At 35.9% G+C, this 19825-nt stretch overlaps 1 protein-coding gene across 2 annotated transcripts in view; it reads left to right on the top strand.

Annotated features, from left to right (window-relative positions):
• LOC113236458 (actin-associated protein FAM107A) overlaps positions 1 to 19825 on the top strand; it is a 42417-nt gene that overhangs the window by 16917 nt on the left and 5675 nt on the right. The window contains exons 2-3 of one of the 2 annotated variants that reach the window (XM_026472534.1): positions 7482 to 7668; positions 11949 to 12052. In XM_026472534.1, the coding sequence (XP_026328319.1) occupies positions 7544 to 7668; positions 11949 to 12052 (229 nt within the window). In that variant the 5' untranslated portion in view covers positions 7482 to 7543. Of the gene's footprint in view, positions 1 to 7454; positions 7669 to 11948; positions 12053 to 19825 lie in introns of both variants that reach the window. The other variant, XM_026472533.1, reaches the window with a different exon arrangement.

The raw sequence follows: 19825 nt of genomic DNA, 5'->3' as shown, positions 1-19825 counted from the left end.
ATGAACCAATTTTGAAAACATTTATGCCACTCCTCCGTGACAATCTCTTAAATATATTTTTCATACTCTTCGACAGTCTCTTCAGGTGATGAAAATCGTTGACCGCGTAACTGGTTCTTAATTTTTGGAAATAAATAAAACTCACAAGATGCCAGGTCGGGACTGTATGCGGGATGGCTCATAAGGTCAACGTTGTTCATCTTTAAAAATTTATTTGTCTGTCTGGCCGTGTGAGAAGTGGCATTGTCGTGGTGCAAGATGATACGGCGTTACGGTTATTTTTACGGAGTTTGTCAATAACTTCCGGCAAACAAATGGTCGTGTACCAATCACTATTCACGGTACAACGATTCTCCAAAAGCAACAATAGCCACGTGTCCAGTTTTATCAAAAGAAGAAATCATCCGCTTAGTGGCACTTTGCACGCGCGCTACTTTGGTTGGTTTCGGCTCATCTCGAAAGACCCATACGGTCGATTGCTGCTTTGTTTTGGGATTGTAACTATAAATCCATGTTTCGTCACCTGTTACTATGTCCCACACCAAATTTGATGCCTCTTCGTTGAGTCTGGTAAGCATGGCATTGCACGAAGTGACGCAATCTGTTTTTTGAGCCTCAGTTAAATTGTGTGGGATCCACCGAGAGCACAGCTTTGTCACACCCAATTGTTTGTGTACTATTGATTGTATTTGACTCATACCTATGCCTAAAGATGCCCGAATTTCATGGTATGTCACATGCCTGTCTGTTTTGATCATACGGCGCACAGCATCTATGTTTTTGTTGTTCACAGTAGTGACGGGCAACCATCACGAAATTGGTCACTGAGATTCACATGACCGCGTTTGAATTCTGCAAACCAGCTATAAATAGTCGTCTTGCATGGTGCTTCATCGCCAAAAGCAGTTTGAAGGTGAGCGAAGCTCCGCTGAGCTGTTAAATTATACTTAAAGTCGTAGAAAATCATACTATGAAAATTTTCACGAGTTAAATCCATGGTGATGTAGACAACCAATTTGTAAAATGACGCTACAATGTAAAAACAAGTGACAGTCAGATGAAACAAACTGTATTCTACAGCCAAAGAGTTCCATTTTCAAATGTTGTAATTACTTTTTAAATATTGTTTATATAAAACTCACAAGGTGCCAGGTCAGGACTGTACGCGGGATGGCTCATAAGGAAAACGTTGTTCACCTTCAAAAATTCAGAAAACTTTTAGTGCGCTCTATGTATACAGGGCGGGCGTCTCACGGCTATTCCACATGGAGGGAAAGTACCTTAAATACCTTGGATAGAAAATTTTACTGAAAGAAGACTTCATTTTGATTTCATAAACAATTCGAATTGCATTCAAATATTTTTAAATAATCGCCTGTCTGAACCGATAATCGAACCTGCCATATAAGAAAAAGACACCTGTAATATTTCTATACTGATCGGAAGCCTCAATCATAAGAACTGTTTTCTTCTAAATAACTTAGCATCATAAATAAAAGGAAGACCATGAAATTTAACACCGAATTTGAAATTTTGACTGCCGCGCTCATAACAACTGTCATTATCATTTCAAAGTTTGCATTGCATTGAATTTTATCCTGCATTTATAGTAGGGAAAATGATGTCTGTTTCTCAAGTTTGTGCTTATTAGTAGCACTTGGAACTCCCTGTATATTTTGGTGATGTATTCAAGACGGTCGACATCCTTGTTTGAAAATGTCTCATGGTAGTTGTGTAGGTAGAACTCCGCTAATGAGTTTTGAAATATTTAATTAAAGCGAAAGTGGGCAATAAAACACGTAGGCTCGACATTAAAAAACCGTTACCTAAATATTTAAAAAGTGTTCAATTTGGATTAATTTCTAGCATACTTGAACAGGGGATTGTGTTTGCGATTTCAATATTTACAGCCAAACTATCGTGTATTGGTTTGATTTGTGTATCGTGTATTTGCACGTAACGATACTTATGCGCAGTAACGGCGTTAGGTACCATTAAGGCTACGCACCATAAATCACTCGTAACTGAGTAAAATGATGATGTTTGCTCTGTTATTGCTGTAATAGCGCTAATAGATTTCGACATTTGCAGTGTTATGCAATACCAAACACGTTTTTGACCCCGAAAGCGCGAGTCACTGTTTGTCCGGTTTTTTCCGCTTTAGTACGACAATAAGCATTTGCACTTATAACATAATTTTCCGTGTTACCTTTTTTATATTATGAACAAGTCGTGCGCCTGATGGTAAGCTACACGCCTGTCCATGATAGTTGCATTGCCACTCAGAGTTTTAAATCGCAAAGATCTGAGGGGCACTGCCACTGCGCCCGTCACCCTGAGACATAAGTTGACAAGTCTCATGTGACTGTAATTTCACCAGCACACTTGGCGGCAGAAATAGGTAAGGAGCTCTACTGCTATTAAAATTCACTGTATTTTTAGTGACAAGTCCTTTTGCAAAATTAACGGACATCTACAATTTTTCTTTACAACCATACAAATTTTATAAAAAAAGAAGTTTTATATACATAAGAATAATAGGACACATTTATCTACGCATTATTGAGCACGTTAATTTAAAATAAAACATACCAAATTCGAAAATTTATTAAAATAAAATCGATTGTAATGAAAATATTTGTTAGCGTTGTTTGGGGTTGGTTGGTGGGGTGTTGTTTTGTTTATTGAAAATTGTATATATTATTTAAGTAATTTTATTTTATTGATATTGCTGTCCAAGTGTTAAAATTTGTTTTTCCTGACAAATTTTATCCCGTACTATGGCACAATAATCGCTAATAATGCAGTGATTCTTCTTGAAGAAGGCTTTACTTAATGTTATAAGGTGGAACTGATTGGTGTCAGTCGTTCAACTGTTCACGGGACCTTAAAACTGTCATTACATCTGAATATGAACGTGTTTCCCAAGAAATCACAAAAACTTCATTCAAATCATGCCACGAAAATACGTTTGTTTAATAAAGGATTTTTTTGCACTTATGATGCCAAATAAACATTTTTTTTTTGGAACGTGGAAATACAAAAGAAGGTAAAAAATCAAATTAAGAAAGGCTAATTTACATATCAAAAGGTTTTATCTTGGTAAATATTTTTTTGTTTCATTTTGTTGCATTATGTAGTCATTTCCTTACGTTAATTTATTATATTCATTTATTATATATTCAGACAACGTAATAAGTCCACAATTGTGTAAGTAACTCTTACGCCTACGTTAAGTCTAAGTTACTACTTAATAATTAACAATGATTACGTCCTTTGCGTGTGTTTTCACATTAAAGGACATCCAAATTCCTTAGATATCATCGTCAGGATGCTGTTACTGCTGCAACACTGACAGTCTATAAGCGAATTCGTTTTCTTGTGCCATACCGCGTCATACTTGAAATACCCGAAAGGTGCCCATTTTTTTTTTCAAAGAAGAGTGTAGATTTAATTTATACCGAGTGCCATTTATTGAGTGACTTATCGGTTTTTTTACTATAATATAATGTAATAATGTTGTCTTCCATTGAATGTAAATTTTACGTGATAGAGTGGCTTGCTCACCGGTTTTCATGGTGTCGCCATCTCTGAGATCCCGGTGCGAGCCCCGGCCGGGTCAGTGTAGAATACTAACTTTTCTATATTGTCTCGGGTCCGGGTGTTTGTGGTACCGTCGTTATTTCCGATTTCCATAGTACAAGTGTTTTAGCTACTTACTTTAGGATCAGAGCAACGTATGTGATGTTGTCTTGTATTATATTGTATTGTTGTCTAAAAAATAGATGTATCCAGGATGTCGTTTAGGTGTTGACATTCCACTGCAAATTTTCTCCTAGTATTGACAAGGAGAGATATTATATGCAGTAATCCATCTAGTATGGAGTATTCGTTCTTAATTCAAAGGTGCATTTAAATTACCTCAGTAGGTATTATCTTCAAATCTTAAGTGTCATTACGTAAACGATAAGTCACGTATGTTGTGTTATGCAAAAGTCGTGGCTCGCGCTTGTGCGATAAATTTTGACCTCCTTCTATGGATGAATTAGGGTCAACCAAATGCTCTTTTTCGAAAACGACTGTTTGATTTGTATTACAACATTATGTGTATAAGAGGTGCTTAAAGCAAATATTTCATATGAACACAATATGTATATTTAATGAACATCCAAAAATTATACGTACGAGAAGTACGAGTTAGCGTGAACCGATAATCTATACATGGTTAAGTAATTCTTCTATAATAATTAAGTAATTCTTCTAATAATTCAATACACTACCCAAGTTTCTCAATAATTCCCGACATCCGATGCTTTTTGTTTCATTTCGTGTAACTTCGACATGTTACTTAAATACTTGAAAATACGATGCAAGTTGAAACATTTATGATTTCATATTATATAAGCAGCTCATATGGGGTGCCTGGAATTATTATCGTTTAAAATTGAAATGGAATTCTACGCCCGCAATAATAAGTAGGCAATGGACGTATTACTGCGAAACTGAACTGTAGTTTAAAAGTTGAGCTTCGCTCGGGCAGGGCAAGAGAACAAATGAAAATTTAAAAGTTCATAACTCGAGCGCTTCAGTTTGTATAGAGTGGCAGAAATGAGGACATGACGCGATAACGAGGCAGGACGAGAGGCGAAATTGTACTAATACAGGTCGAGTTGGGATTGTACTGATACCTACCAAGAATAGCTTCTATTTTAACATTATGCAGTAGGGCACTTGTATCTTCGCAAGCTGCAATCATCTTTACAAAACTGAACCCAGGTATAGGAATATAAGCTTTTACGTATAAGATCTGGGGAACCAGCGCATTTCAATCACTCTACATTTTGCGAAGAACTAGAACGAGGTCATTCGTCGTTGGAATCCACACTTGCGCCTTTGTTTCGTACTACTTATATATATATGTACTTAAATTTTAACAGATTACTGTTTTGAGAAAATACCAATTTCAAAGTTCCTAAACCACAAGTCAATTTAATAAATTATTTGGATTCATATTATGTTTTAATATTAAGTTTATTAAATTTGACGCTTTTTCACTACCATGACATTCAATTATTTCTCGTGAAATTACTCCACAAGTTTGTTATAATTATTAATACAAAGATCGAACACTAAGAAAAATTTGTTCGATCCGGCTGGATTCGAACCAGCGCCTTCAGCATACTGTGCCTGACGCTGTCCCAACTGAGCTACGGAACGAACTAGCAGACCTTACGAATTTTTCTATGTGCTTCTTGCAGATCTTTGTTTTGAGTTTTTAACGACTCTTTTCCCGTAGCGCCATCTGTGACAAATCTGTGTAACTTCACATTTATGTTTATTAGCGGCCAACCAGGAAGTTATTGTTGACCACTGTGATAAAACAATTCGTTAAACGTTCGTGTTTTAAAACGTAGTACAAAATTTGTGTCAGTGGATAAGTTTGGTATTCTAATCGATTGTACTCGTAAATGTATGTATTCAGTTTGATTAAATTGAGTTGATGCTGTTATTAATTTGATAAGCATCTTGCCATTTGTTATACATAGTCATGGTTTGAGCGTATTGTACATATGTTGTGTAGGATCGCGTTAATCAATTGTAATTGCCGTAGATACGCAGTCGTTTACGTTGAGTATTTGATAGTACTATTCAGGTTAACGAAAAACGTGGAGACAAAATTGTTATTATTATGAATTGTTTGAATATTGTAATTATTTCAGTATGTGCGTACTTAAGTACTTGAAAATTATTATGTTTAACATTATTTTACATTGTGATGATATAACGTGTTGTTAAAACACAATATTTTTCAAGACAGGATTCATTGTTCATGTATAGAATTGATAATGATTTAAGATCCTGATGACATCATGTTACTGACGTTAAATAATGATTCATTTTTTTATTGTCTGTGTACCTGTGCCATGTGCGTTTTATATCCAGTTCGTTAGTTAATAATATAGTATTATTCCAACATTTACGTTTCAGACTACGTGATCGAATGGCTTGCACACCGGTTTTCATGGTGTCGCCATCTCTGTGGTCTCGGGTTCGATCCCCGGCCGGGCCAATGTAAAAAGAACTTAACTTTTTTGGATTGTCTCGGGTCTGGGCGATTATGGTACCGTTGCTGTTTCCGATTTCCATAACTTCTTTTGGTCTGTTTTCATCTACTACGTAACGATTGTTGTCAATTTTGTGAATCGTAATTTTGTAATAACTTAAATTAATTTAAAATTTCATTGTCAAAATATGTTGTTCTTTTTAAACCAATAGATCTTTTAGATCTGTCAAATTAGTTTAACAATATAAAATTAAACTAACTTGTTGAAGTGAAGTTCGATCATTATTACGTCAACAGCACATCAAGCTATGCCTTTTGTTCGAATATCGCCTATCGTGCAACGGAACAAGATCCGTCAATGTGTAGCTTGGTGTGTTGCCGTCTGTAAATGAAGTCGAGTCATTCGAAGATAAAGTGCCTTGTAGGTTAAAAGGATTACCTAGTTAATGTTTGTATCTGAAGAATGAAACGACGAAATATAAAATTAGAAGTTACATAATCAACATCGTGTGTTCTTAAACGTCAATTTGTATTATTATTTTATCCCGAAGAACAAAATTGAAGAGGAATTTTGTGGGTTATGTAATATAACTTACGTACAATATATTACATAAACTATACTATATTATATACACGTATATCTATCACACACCTTATTGATTCAAAATCTAAAGCTCTATACAATATCCGTTATTCATTAAATTTAACGTTTGTTCCCACACGTGTTCGCTAGGAATAGCAACAACGCTTCAAGGTTAAACTGTAAAAACATCTACAAATTGGCCGTTGCCTTTGCTTTTTAGTAACAAATGGAGGATTTCATATTTTCCTCTTAGAGATTTTAGAGTTTTATCAATTTACTAATAGGAGTAGGACGCTAATTCTGCCCTCGGAACGAAAAAAGGCACAACTGCTGTGTAAAGTACGCATAGTTGTGCCTTTTTTCGTTACGAGCGCAGAATTTAGCTTCCATTTCAAATCGACCTTCCGCATTGCGAATTGAATGCCAGTTTCCAACAAAATAAATAAAATGAGCTTTGCTTCTACTTAACATAGTATATTTAACAGCGGTAGAGCTCCTTGTGGAAGAGTTCGCCCAAGGAAGTTCTGCCACCTTACCTATTTCTGACGCCAAGCAGTATTGTAAGGGTAACGGTGCTGGTGAAATTACAGGCACTATAACTGTCAACTTATGTCACAGGACGACGCGCGCGGTGGCAGTGCGCCTCAGATCTTTGCGATTTAAAGCTCTGAGTGGCGCTGTAACCGCTATGGACGGGCGTGTCGCATACCTCCAGGCGCACGACTTGTTCGTCTCGTCACTTGGTGTCATAAAAAACAACGTAGACTTCAACTTTAGCTACTCATTCTGTAATTTTCGTTGTTTCAGTAATACAAACGAACGGTTTGACGGCAGATCGCAGCGTGGGCATAGTCCCCACGCTGATCACCCAGTCGACGCTGGGCACCGACGTGGAGATGGTGCAGGGGGAGAGCGCGGGGGGCGACGATGGGCTCATCACTCCACGTCGCCTACCGAACCCTTGCCTTGAAAGTTCACTGCGGATGGACTTGCATCGGGAGCTACTTTTTAATCAGAGGATGTAAGTACACACTTTGGGAAAATGATCGGACGAGAGCGTTTTCCTTCCGCGTTACGCAAACTATATACTATATAGGAAGGGTTGTTTTCAAATTCAAATATCTTTATTTCGGAATATTCATCCAAAGAGGTTAGTAACAAAGCACTTAAAAATGGAATTAGTACAAATAACATTTTATTCTAAAACTAATATACAACCGGGTCCAGTGATAATGAAAAGAACCCTGGACTACTCAGAAGGCTGTTGTCGCTGCCGCGAACTGTATGCACCAGGGAAGCAGCTTTTTTTCGCATAATAGCTGCAAAGCCTATAAACATCTCCGATGCACTGCACTGTTTTCGCGGTCAAGCGATAAATATTAGAATTGCTAACAACTTTCCTTATATTCGTGTGGGTTTTGAGATAAGACTTGAGGGTAATGTAGTTATGGCAGTATCGCGTCAATCTAACGACGTGAAAAAGTATACTATAATGATGTTTGATTTGTGTAATTATGACGATAGGCAGAAAAGTCGAAAATCCTGCTCTGTGACCACTTTCAAATATTCCCATATGTCCCTATATTATTACTTACTCATGTAATATATTTAACAAAACGCATGTGAAATATATTCAAAGTTATGTATTCCGTTTTCTCGTATTCTAAAAGGATGGCAAAATACTTGAAAATCTTGAAATTCCCACGGCAAGATAACATTCTCTTTGAGAAATTCAAGCATCAGCCTATTCTATCGTCACCTTTGTCCATTGTCATCTGAAGGAGCGCAGGACTCCTTAAGAGCACTTTGTGCCTGAAAAACCTCGTTTGATAGTCTTTGTGAAAACGGCAAATGTCGGCGTATCTATTGTTTTTGTCAAGAATAGCGTTCCCACTTTTAATAATATTAAAGACATTCTAAGGAATAATCTTGATAAATAAATATGAAAATATAAAAATACCAAATTAGGTATTCCAGAAATTACACATTTATGATTTGATATTCATATAAAAACTATTATAATCTAATTCTAATACGATTAGATTAGATAATTTATTTCATGTTATTCATGTCACAATATTACACACACAAACAAAAGTAGAATAACTAAAAATATCAATACCTAAAGTAAAAACATTGTCGAAATACCACGACGTCAAATAAAATAAAATTACAATTTCTTCGAAAGAAATTCCTCTACACTGCACCGTAGAGTTTATTATTCAATAAAAGGAGATTTAAGTCAGTTATAAAACGTTTCGTCGTTTGCGGGTTGGTGTTCGTAGAATCGGGATAAAATCGGGACAAAATCGGAAATATCTAATTTCAAAACCTATTTAGGTAATTATCCATACATATAACTACGTGCATTTACTTTTCTATACGTGCTTTCCGAAAATACTTGAAGAATTACGAACCGACAATAATAAATTAGTGGCGCCGGAATTCCTTTGTAATGTATGGGAACTGATAGGGAAGGGTACACTTTTTGTAAGCATTTTCAACGCTATTATGAACACTCGGGATTTTTTGATGATTGTGAATGGGTGCCTATGAGTGAAATTCCTAAAATATTCGTTTTAACTTTCAAGATGGGATATTAAGGATTTTGTAACGGATGTTGTTATAGAGTTTTTGCTAGGAATATTCGTCGCACAGGTGCAACGACATCCTGTCAGTCTATAGGCGCGAGTGCTGTGAACCCGATTTGCAATTACTGAACATCTGTCGCCCGAACACATGAGATGCGAGTGTTTCACGCATCTTGTTTACATGTGCTCAACCCGTTAAGAAAACTTGATATAATTATTTATTTATGGTCTTTGTGAGCTTACCGCAAGAATTCCGATTGAACGCCAGATGCCTATTGAAGATCATTATCCTGCAAGCATACATACACAACTGGAATATTCGCTACCTATACGTATTATAGTTTAATATTCGGTACGGTCATTAAAAAAATCGCCTTTCGGTCTTTGATCGAATATTTATGATCAAAGCTTACGGCAGAGAAAGTAATGGATAAGTATGAAATTACTGTACAGACGAATTGACCTGTTGATTCTGTCCAATTCCCTGTGAATGCGATTACCGGAGCCATCTAGTTCCTGTCATTTCCGCGTTCGCGAGCGCCGCAGCCGCCGGAAGGATGTAATTCCCAAGCAGCGTGATTGCAGACCATGAGATGTACTTACACATACTTGTACAGACGTTACTAAACTCAGATGAATGCCATTTGGCGGTGTTGCACTTACAATTAATACAAGTAGTTTGGTTACTTCCATTACTAATTTGTGTAGAAAATAGGGCACGATCGAAATATAATGAATACGGATACAAAGCCCCTGTGATTACTACATGAAACCAATTGACTAGAACCGCTGTCTGAACCAGTGCAGAAATTCTACAACGCGCAATTCCTCGTTCATGAATTTCTAATCATCGCCGTGGTAATCCTTCAAGATTCGATGCACTTTCATTACGAAAATAGCAATCATTCTGTGTAGTGGAAGCAATAAGATTTGTGAAGTTGATAAACGGGCAGCTAGGGCTATTTGCCGAAGTATGTGTGTTACGCGCTTCAGAGAGTTCGCTGATTGCGAACTTGATTTAGTCTGAGATACGGGTTGTCTGGTGGCCTGAATCCAATATGTAAATAGAATTACATTTCATCAGAGAGGACCTAGGCAGCGGCATCGATGCGCCGTGAAGCCGACAGCCATTAGTTGGAATTAAATTGTGAGGAGCTCGTGCTAATAGCGCGCCAATTTCAACGTCGCGTAATTTCAACGTCACGCCGCCGCCCGCTACCTCCTGCCGCAGCCGCAGCTCTCTCGGGACTAATCCTCGGATGTTTTGCTTCGGTGGATTTTGTGATTGCATTCCTATTTAAAGATTTTGAAATAATATTTTCGGCGTTTAACTCTGTAATCAGAATATCTCCTCCTCTTTAGAGATCGAAATAACCTTGGGCCTTGTTATTTCCATGAATGAATAAGCCGTTTAATATTCTCACAAACAAAAGACAATATATCATGTAACAAGGCAGCCACTGTTGACGTCACAAGCAAATAGCGTTAAGTGCGTGTTTATGCAGTTGCAATGCAGGCAACCGACTTTAGCGTGGGAAATCTATGAGGGTACAGCGCGGTTCAATACGACTCACACAAAACACACTTGTTAAGATACACTAAAAACGTTTATTGTAAATAGGTCAAATGTCGGTAGTGTATGCGAAATTACTTTAACCACTTGCATACATTCCTACTGAAACCTGCATACTTTCCTATTGAACTCGCTGTGAAATTATCACAAGCTTTAATTCGATAAATCGCCTTAGTCTGTGTTAGAGGTATTAACAGTGAAACATTGCCTGATAATTTAATGAATTTTTATCAATAAAAATGCGACTAGGCGTATAATCGCACTAATGTAATTATGTGGTTATAAATCTATTTATCTAATTAACGTAGAGAACATGTGTGATGATAAGCGAGTGTCGAAAATTATGTTAGTAACAAATAGGACGGTGATGCATTCAATCGTAGGAGTACAGGACATTGGTTGTATGTAGTTTTAGGTGTAAAACTACATACAACTGATGTTAACAATCTGATAGGGAAAATATTTTTTTTTATTACCGAGAATGTGAGAAAAGAAAATCAGTGACCCTGGATTTTATTTCAAAATTGACATATTTAAACTTATATTGTGAACTTTTAGATCTACTGTGTATTCATGAAATCCTTTTGAAAAGCATATCGATGATGGAAATTTGAAATGTCGTAAGGGAAAATGACCTTACGACAAAATGTATTTTAGGACATTTCAAATTTCCACCGTCGATATAAGGGTAATAATTTCGTCGATGTATCGTAATTTGAAATATTGTAAGCGATATTTTGTGGTAAGGGTCATTTTCCATTTCGACAAAAGATTCCTTAAGAAATTTCAAACTTCCACTCGATATATTCATTCATATTTCAAGTCTTTCCCGTTTCACTTTCACTTGGTTCCACTTGGGATCTTAGTGTTGGAACACACTCTTGCCTGTACGCTTCAACACCGCGTCAATAAAAAATGCGTTTGTATCAGCACGTGTGATACTGATCTCTGCTGAAGACACGTCATTATAAAACAGAAGTGCAATACAGACGCAGTGCTTAAGCAGCATGCTTGCGACGAGGGTGTCGAACCCTTATCATTATTTACACAAATTGTATTGTTTCTTTAACATTGTTTAAGGTTAATGAATTGAAAACAAAAACAATTGATTAAATAAATATTTATTTGCCATTTTAGAGGTAAGAATGTCCTCAACCAAAAGAGCGAACTACAAAAGGCATTATCGAAACACAAAGAGAAGAAGATTATGAATCAAGTTAAGGAACACAGAGAAACCCCAGGTGAGTGTCACTTATTACTTATTTGCATTGTTCTTCAATCTATTTATTTATTTAATAGTTTAATGTACAGGAAAATCACAAATCACATTAAACGAACGGAAAATACGAACAAAAGGATCTACTTATTTCTAAAAGAAATGTCTTCCTGTAGATCTAAATACAGAACACAATAATTATAATAACGGGTTTACGTGCACAAAAAAAAAACAATAATTATGTCAAACAATATCAATAAAATAAAATTGTTATAAACAGTATAAATACTTAGATACATAACATAAATATTTCATAATATTATACCTATCAAATAGACGTGGGGACAAATAATGCTCCTTAACTCTCACTTCGAAAATAGTCTATATAAATAAAAAAAATATAATTTTCTCCGTCTTACGAAATTTACTATACCTACTTATATATATTTTTTTACAATGAGCAATGTTCAATATGTTTTGACACTTATGAACGTTAAATTGTTTGTTGTTAAATTGAATTGATTGTTAATTTGAATTGTGAACGTTAAATTGTTGTAAAAAAACATGATTATAATAACAATAACAAAAATAACGATAATAATAATACTTATTCACCAAAACAGCACTTGGTGCATTGGTACATTGCGTAGGTACAGTTCAACACACACAACAATAAAAGCTTCCCTGGCTCCAAAACTAAAAAACTTGTATCTTAGTAGTCAGTGATGTGTCGTGAAAACAGTAATTTGTAGGTGCCTAATTACAAGGAGCTGTAGATAAATTTTTAATTAATTAAATTCAATTACAATAATTAAAAATTAAATTAATTTTTTACTTAACTCAAAATATCGCAAAATTAAAAACATACAATGTGTCTGTGAGTGCGTGTGTGTGGGGAGGTGTGAGTGATTATGACAAATGTAAAAGTGAGAGCGACCATTTTGATACATACATGATACTAAAGAGGAACCTCTGCCTGATATGTACTAGTGCATACTTAGTAATATAGCTGAGTGTATAGAGTTTGCTTTGTTTTGATTAGGACCTATTTAAACGTTAAAAATGTTACATTCGTCCTGTCAGCTAGAGTTTCTAATTAATAGTTAACATTTATATAGTTCCACTGCTGGGCATAGGTCTCCTCTCACAATGGGAGGGCTTAGACTATAGTTCTCCACGCGCGTTCTTATATTGGGAACTTCACACACATCATTAAATTGCTTTGAGGATATGGTAATATTCAAATTAAATTTCGCACATAAATTTCGAAAACTTAGAGATGCAAGCCCGGATTTGAACCCACGCCTTCTGCTTGAGAGGCGGTAGGTGAAACCATTAGGCTATAACGGCTTTAATATTATTACGGTTTAATAGTGTTGTTAACTTATGAATTTCCTAACAAGAATAAGAAAATAAATTTGCCGATTCTAGAGACCCCAGACAGGTAACTTACTTTTAGGGGGTAGGACAGGCGAGAATCAAAAATAGATAACTCAAACTGACATGACCAGACAACCACACCAATTACCTGGTCTTAAAATTAGGAATTCCATATGTTATGGGTATCGGAGAGCAACGAAATTAATTCCTGGGTACAATCCAGAACATCAACAGACCAGAAACAATTTAGAAAGTTCATTTACTGAGACTGGGCATTGGACCCAGAACCGTTTAACGCCCACATTTTTAACCGGTGGGTCACCGAGGTTGTCTGATCAATTACCGCATAGTGATCTTAATGCTTAAGCCTTAGATTTTCTTGGTACGGTCTCCGTGGCTGAATGGTTACCATGCTCGACTGCCACGCGGAGGTCCCGGGATCGATTTCCGAATTTATATTATGGCCTTCATTTATTTCTCTCGTGAACAGAGATGGGCAAGCGCCCGGGGTTTAATCGGGTTAAAACCCATTAACGCCCGTAGTCGACAGCAAAAACTACTCGATTAAATATTTGTAAATCCAGTTTTGTTCAAATGCTAAATGTAATAATATTATTACAAAATGTTATTGCTGCCTTACATAATATTTTTCCTGTCTATTGAATCGATTCACTTGAAAATCGCATCGAAATGAATTGATACAAGATACGTTATCGTATACACTTGAATCGATTTTCAGAAAAATTGTGTCATAATGTCCATTCCCCCGTAGTAGGTGAGACGGAGAGAAAGACTCCACAGAATTACAAGGTGGGTAAATATTATGTGGTTGTGGTGCCTCTTCTTCGTCTAAAAAGATTTTTTACATCGAATTTTCTATCAAGTATGGAATTGTACGGAATTCCGTATTATTTGACGCGTATAATGTTTCTGTAAAACCCGGCCAAGTTGATTGGGTTTTATCTCTGCTCATGAGTTTGGATGTAATTTGTGGTTGTCTATGTGTGTGTCCATAGTACTGGCGATACAGGGTTTCCCTAGTGCGAGTAACTGAGAACTATGAGTATGTGCGTTATTGTTATTACTATTATTACTTACCTACACGTAAGCTCGTTACTTGAACCCCAAGCTTGGATTGTATAGAATTCTTTATTTTTGTGGTATCATCTTGTTTTTCGTTCGTTTATCTGACCGCTTATCGGCTATAACATCATTAGTTCAACGCACACATTCAATTGTACATTGTATATGTATAAAATACTTAAGTCGACATATGTAGTTATTACATATATGCGATCAGAAAAAAAAATTTGCTTGCAATAAGCACACTAATGAAGGACTATAGTGATAAACGATTGTGTCTATCAATTCAAATCAACGTGTTGAGATAACAATTGTTTTTATAGCTCGACTATAAATAGATCCTCAGACACAAAATAAATATGCACAATCTAGGAAATAACTGTATATCAATAATAATTCAAGCTCACGCTCAAAATGTCTTCAGAGTAAAGTCCGGACTTTTTAGTAACAAATTTTATTTTTCTCTGGCGCCAACAGAGATGGACAAGCGTTTTACTACAGAATTTCGAGGTGGATACTTTTTTCTATTTACACTTTTATTTTTAAAATTGTGCCCTACGCCTAAAAATCCGGCTAAAGGACAAATTCGCACGGAAGGTCAAAAAGCTTGACATATCCGAACTGATGGTAACCCTAACTAATGTCGAAATAATTTGATTACCAAGCAACTGTTTAGAAGACATAGTTATTACAAAACTCGGCACCAATAATGTTCACAAATTGTATTTCCTAATCGTTAGCAACGTTTGACAAAGGCAACCGCCGATTTGTTGGGTCACTTCCCGCGAAACTTATTTTATAAGAATTTTTATGTAATCGTAATGCACTTCGGATTTTCATTGTAAAAATTCTGTCATTACCATCATTGTTAACTCCTATATGGGTGTAAGCCATACTTCACCAAGCTCGCTGGCCCAATACAAATGCCAGTTATCGGATTGGCCAGAACCCCGATTTAGAACTTTCGATATTTTAACCGATTCGTTCGATTGGATATCGTTCTCGAATCGAAGGGCGCTTTCCGAGCTATTCAGAACATTTGAGTTAAACGTTCCATTCGGATTCGGATACTATATCGTTATTCAACAGCGGTTACGGAGTTAATTGGTGTAATAGATTATACGAAAAATGAAAGTCCTTTTATGTACATTTTTAAAATATAGGAATGCATTAGTCTTGCATTAAAATAAATTAATAAAATTGAACAAAATCCAGACTTTATTTAAAATAATAAGAGATTTCCATATTACATTCTTGCTTTGTAAACAATAGGACGTTCGGTAACTTTCATTCGATAACTGTGTTCTGAATAACGTTTGCCTTTGCCGGTCGAGAAGCTCGAGTAACCGCACGGGTGTGACGTCATTTCGGTTCGGTTTCGAATACGACAGTTTGACGTTCGATTCGGGTGTTGTGGCTAAATGAAAAGAAATCGTACGAGATCAAATCGAATTGGTCGACAACTGAGTTATCGTAAGGTTCTGAATCGATCCCCAGTTAGGAGTACGTTTTCCGATATGCAGGTTTCATACCGATGTTTTCCAACACCGTCAAAACAAGTGATAACTAACTGTGCACAATCGAAGAGAATCCGTAGTGCAGAATGTGGAGGCTATCATTGCTTCACATAATATCACATATGAGCATAGGCTTGCTCGGCTGTTAACTTATTTACTTCGGTGGCGCAGTGACCCAAAGTGGGTCTTGGCCTCCGACACCAGATTCTGCTACACCTTCGCTTCTTCCAGCCACTAGCACCGAGGTCTTTGGAGTTTTTCTGGACTTCATCGCTCCAGTGCAGCGGCACATAGGAAGTCCGACCGCTCGGCGTCCACTTGGTCGTTTCAAATTAGCTCTCTTCGCGGCACGAACCTCTCTCATTCTCTCCACGTGTCCGAGCCAGAAAAATCTCGCAGCTTTAGTTTCTCCCACAATATTCGCACCCGGACATCAGATCTTCAATTTCAAGGTTCTTCCTTGCCCTCCAACTCCCATCCTGCCTTTGAGTCTGTCCCAGAATTTTCCGCAAGATTTTTCTTTCAGCTCTTAAGAAAAACCATAATGTTAAATGTATAAGTAGGTAAATGGTACAGGTATCGTTTATATAGTAGTCGTTTGCACAGTACATATTGCTTTTATTCGCATTCTCTTTCTCTCGCTCTCAAAAAGCTGTATTTTATTATAACGTAAAAGTTACCCTTTCTCCCATATATTATATTTAAATGTTAAAGAACGATAAAAGTTTTATGAAATTACATAATTTTAAACTACGATGTTTTACAAGGTAGTAACCTTGATTGCTTTAATGACACGAAATATAATCACCTGAATACCGACTTTAAAAGGCAGTTATTTTTCACGGAAATATATAAACCGAGTAATAAACTAAAACCGCAAACACTTGATATATTTAATGGACGAGTCGTGTCCATTTGAACACTATAATAATTATTAAAATCATATTGTGTTTTTACTTCAGCAAAAATAACATAAGGTAGAGCTAACAGCGCTTCTATCATAAATATTTGATATAGGCCTGCAGAATCTTATGACAAATGAGGAGAATTATTGTAAGCAATATTGGAAAATACTGACTGGTGCAATTTTTTAACAACATACCTATAAATGGAAATATCATATTTTGTTATTCGAATATAAGCCCGTATTTAATATATTTGTTCTTTGGGGTAGTATGACTTATTTATTTGTTAACTGTACGAAATAGTCATTAGGCGGTTGAGTTTTATTCGCACTTAACGAGTTGTTTTTAATATGGCTTGGTGTTCCTGTACGAGAAGAAAACAAAAAAGAGGAATGTCTTACGGCAATCTTATTTTGGCATTTCCATTTTAACCGACATTATAACATTTGAAATTTTATTTTAAATACATATTACATTTACATATTCGAACATTTAATTGATTTTCTTTGACTGGACGCCGAAAAGGTCCTATCCTTACTCATTGAAGCCTTGTGATTTCGCATGTTATTCACGATCTATTGGTAGAAATATCTTTGCTCCTCATCGATTGCGTGTGGCGTCCATGAGTATGTTTCATCGTATTTAGTACAAATCGATTGCACTTGGTTTGCGACGGCTGTCAGCAAATCCTGTCTGGGGCACTGGTGTCCGTCAACCACAGTCCCGCAGACGAGAGCAGTCTCACTCCTCATATTTCCTAAGTTTTACATCGCCATCGTGCCATCCACTCCAACGGTTGCACAGTTTAATATTAATGATAGAAAGAAACTGATACTTTATGCTAGATATTGGTTACTTATACAATACATATTTGCAAAGCGCTTACCTGCATAATACACATGTTTGTTTCAGTCCTTAGTGTCATTGAAAATGACAAAATGGAATATTAACTGCCTACGCCTAGCATTGATTGATTTGAGGCATTCAAGTAATATGTAGACATTACAATCATTTATTAATTCTCTTATGGGCCTTTACAACATTCTCATTATTTTCTTTCATATATCTCATCATGGTTTGTACCATTAAGTTTGTTCGGAATTCGTCCTTTTTTTCCGCAAAACTCGTTTGGTTTTTTGTTCGTGTGTATTTGGAGGAGGTCTTAACTCGGGCGTCCGGTTCTTTCAAGACAGGTGCATCGGACATTCAACTTTTAATAAACAATCGTCCCCAACACTTTTAAAGTTAGTGTTTTAGGGTGAATAATTGGCTTCTACATTTAGAAAACACAAGATAAGATAAGAGAGAGATTATTCCAAAAGGTCAGATAACTTGTCTAACCTATAAAATTCAATACTAGCGTTATAATGTCACTAAACAGTCAGTGTACATAATGTTGATTACGCTTTATGGTAGATGGCGAAATCCTTAATACGCTTTTGTACGATAACCAATTGATAAAAAAATAAAGTAGATAAGACATGTTTTGAATAGGAAATAATATAGATCCTTGACCGAGTGGCGTTTTACTATAAATAACTCTCTTTACAAATCTTAATTCCTCTTGTCTTTGAACTAAGTAGTGTCAAAATAGTTGCATATGATTTCCTTACTAGATAATTTTCTAATGGCATTACTTGAGTATTTTATCACTCTATAGTCTAGACTGTGTTTATAGTGTTTCCTCGCTTGGTGTAAGCAATTGGCGATGATTATTTATTGCGAAGAGTAACCATGAGAACAGTAAGTTTTTAATGTATAGAAAATTACTTTCATACTTTTATCAGAACGTGGTTCTCGAATGCGGCTTATTTTTGGATCTACCATATTTTTCAGCAGGGCCAATACGTGATTTAGCAAAAAAGGACAAAACATTTGAAAAAATTAGAATATTACTAGGAACAGTATGTTAGCAAAAGCTATGTAATCGGTTATTTGATTTGAAATGGTTATTGCTGCTTGCAATAACTATCAGAACAGGTTACCAATTCGATTTGGGTATAATCAATAAAAAAGAGACAAAATGCCAACACTAAAAGATATCGGTGGGGGTTGTTAAAAAAAAGACGAGAGATGAAAATAAGTTATCGAGGGAAACGTTACTTTCCTGAAAGGATGTATATTTTTACGGGTTTTACGGGATAGCAGTTAATATGTATTACTCGTCGTTAATATGTATATTGTTTCATTTTAAAATTATATGCTTAAACGTATAAGTAGGAAATAGTATTGTATAATAGGACTAATAATAATTTTCTATAATTGGTTACTTATAGTCAGATGTCGATGACCAAGCCTGAAGGAAAGTGAAACCGCTTCCCGTACCGACTAGCGTGAGAGAAATTATACGGCTACTGATAAAACCCGTTGCAATGTCAGTTGATAGTGGTCACCATAAATTTAATCGCCGCATTGAAAGTATACAATCACAGTGTTGCGATTTTCTTTACGACTTTGATGGTTTCTTGTTTAATTACTAAAACTTCCCTATTAATATTATATTATTCAGTTTTAGACATGAGTTTCTATTAAAAGCGAAAATGCTGTCGTTTCATCCGACTAGTGGGGAGGGATCGCAGTAGAAAAGCTCGAGAAGACTTCTGCCCATCTTCTGAATATATTACTTAGTGGCTTTCTAAAAAACATAGAGTGATTACCTATACTTACAACTTGTAATTTAGATTTACATGACGAAAGTAGACATTTGTGCACTAGACATAAGTCTGTATATATTTTATCGTTAACCTAAAAGTATGCAAGTGAACAGTAGAAATATTTTATCTACACTGATTTCATTCTGATAAATAGCTAGGTACGTTTTATAACCGAATAGCAAAGTGCCGTTAATGACTATATTGAAAAATATGAAATACTTCGTAAAATCGATAGAGTGACTGCGGTTACATGCTTCAT

Source organism: Hyposmocoma kahamanoa, unplaced genomic scaffold, assembly GCF_003589595.1.
Source record: "Hyposmocoma kahamanoa isolate Upper Pololo Valley unplaced genomic scaffold, ASM358959v1 92, whole genome shotgun sequence".
NCBI classification, from domain to species: Eukaryota; Metazoa; Arthropoda; class Insecta; order Lepidoptera; family Cosmopterigidae; genus Hyposmocoma; species Hyposmocoma kahamanoa.
The sequence above is the reverse complement of the archived record's forward strand: the minus strand, read 5'-3'. Positions and strand labels throughout refer to the sequence as shown.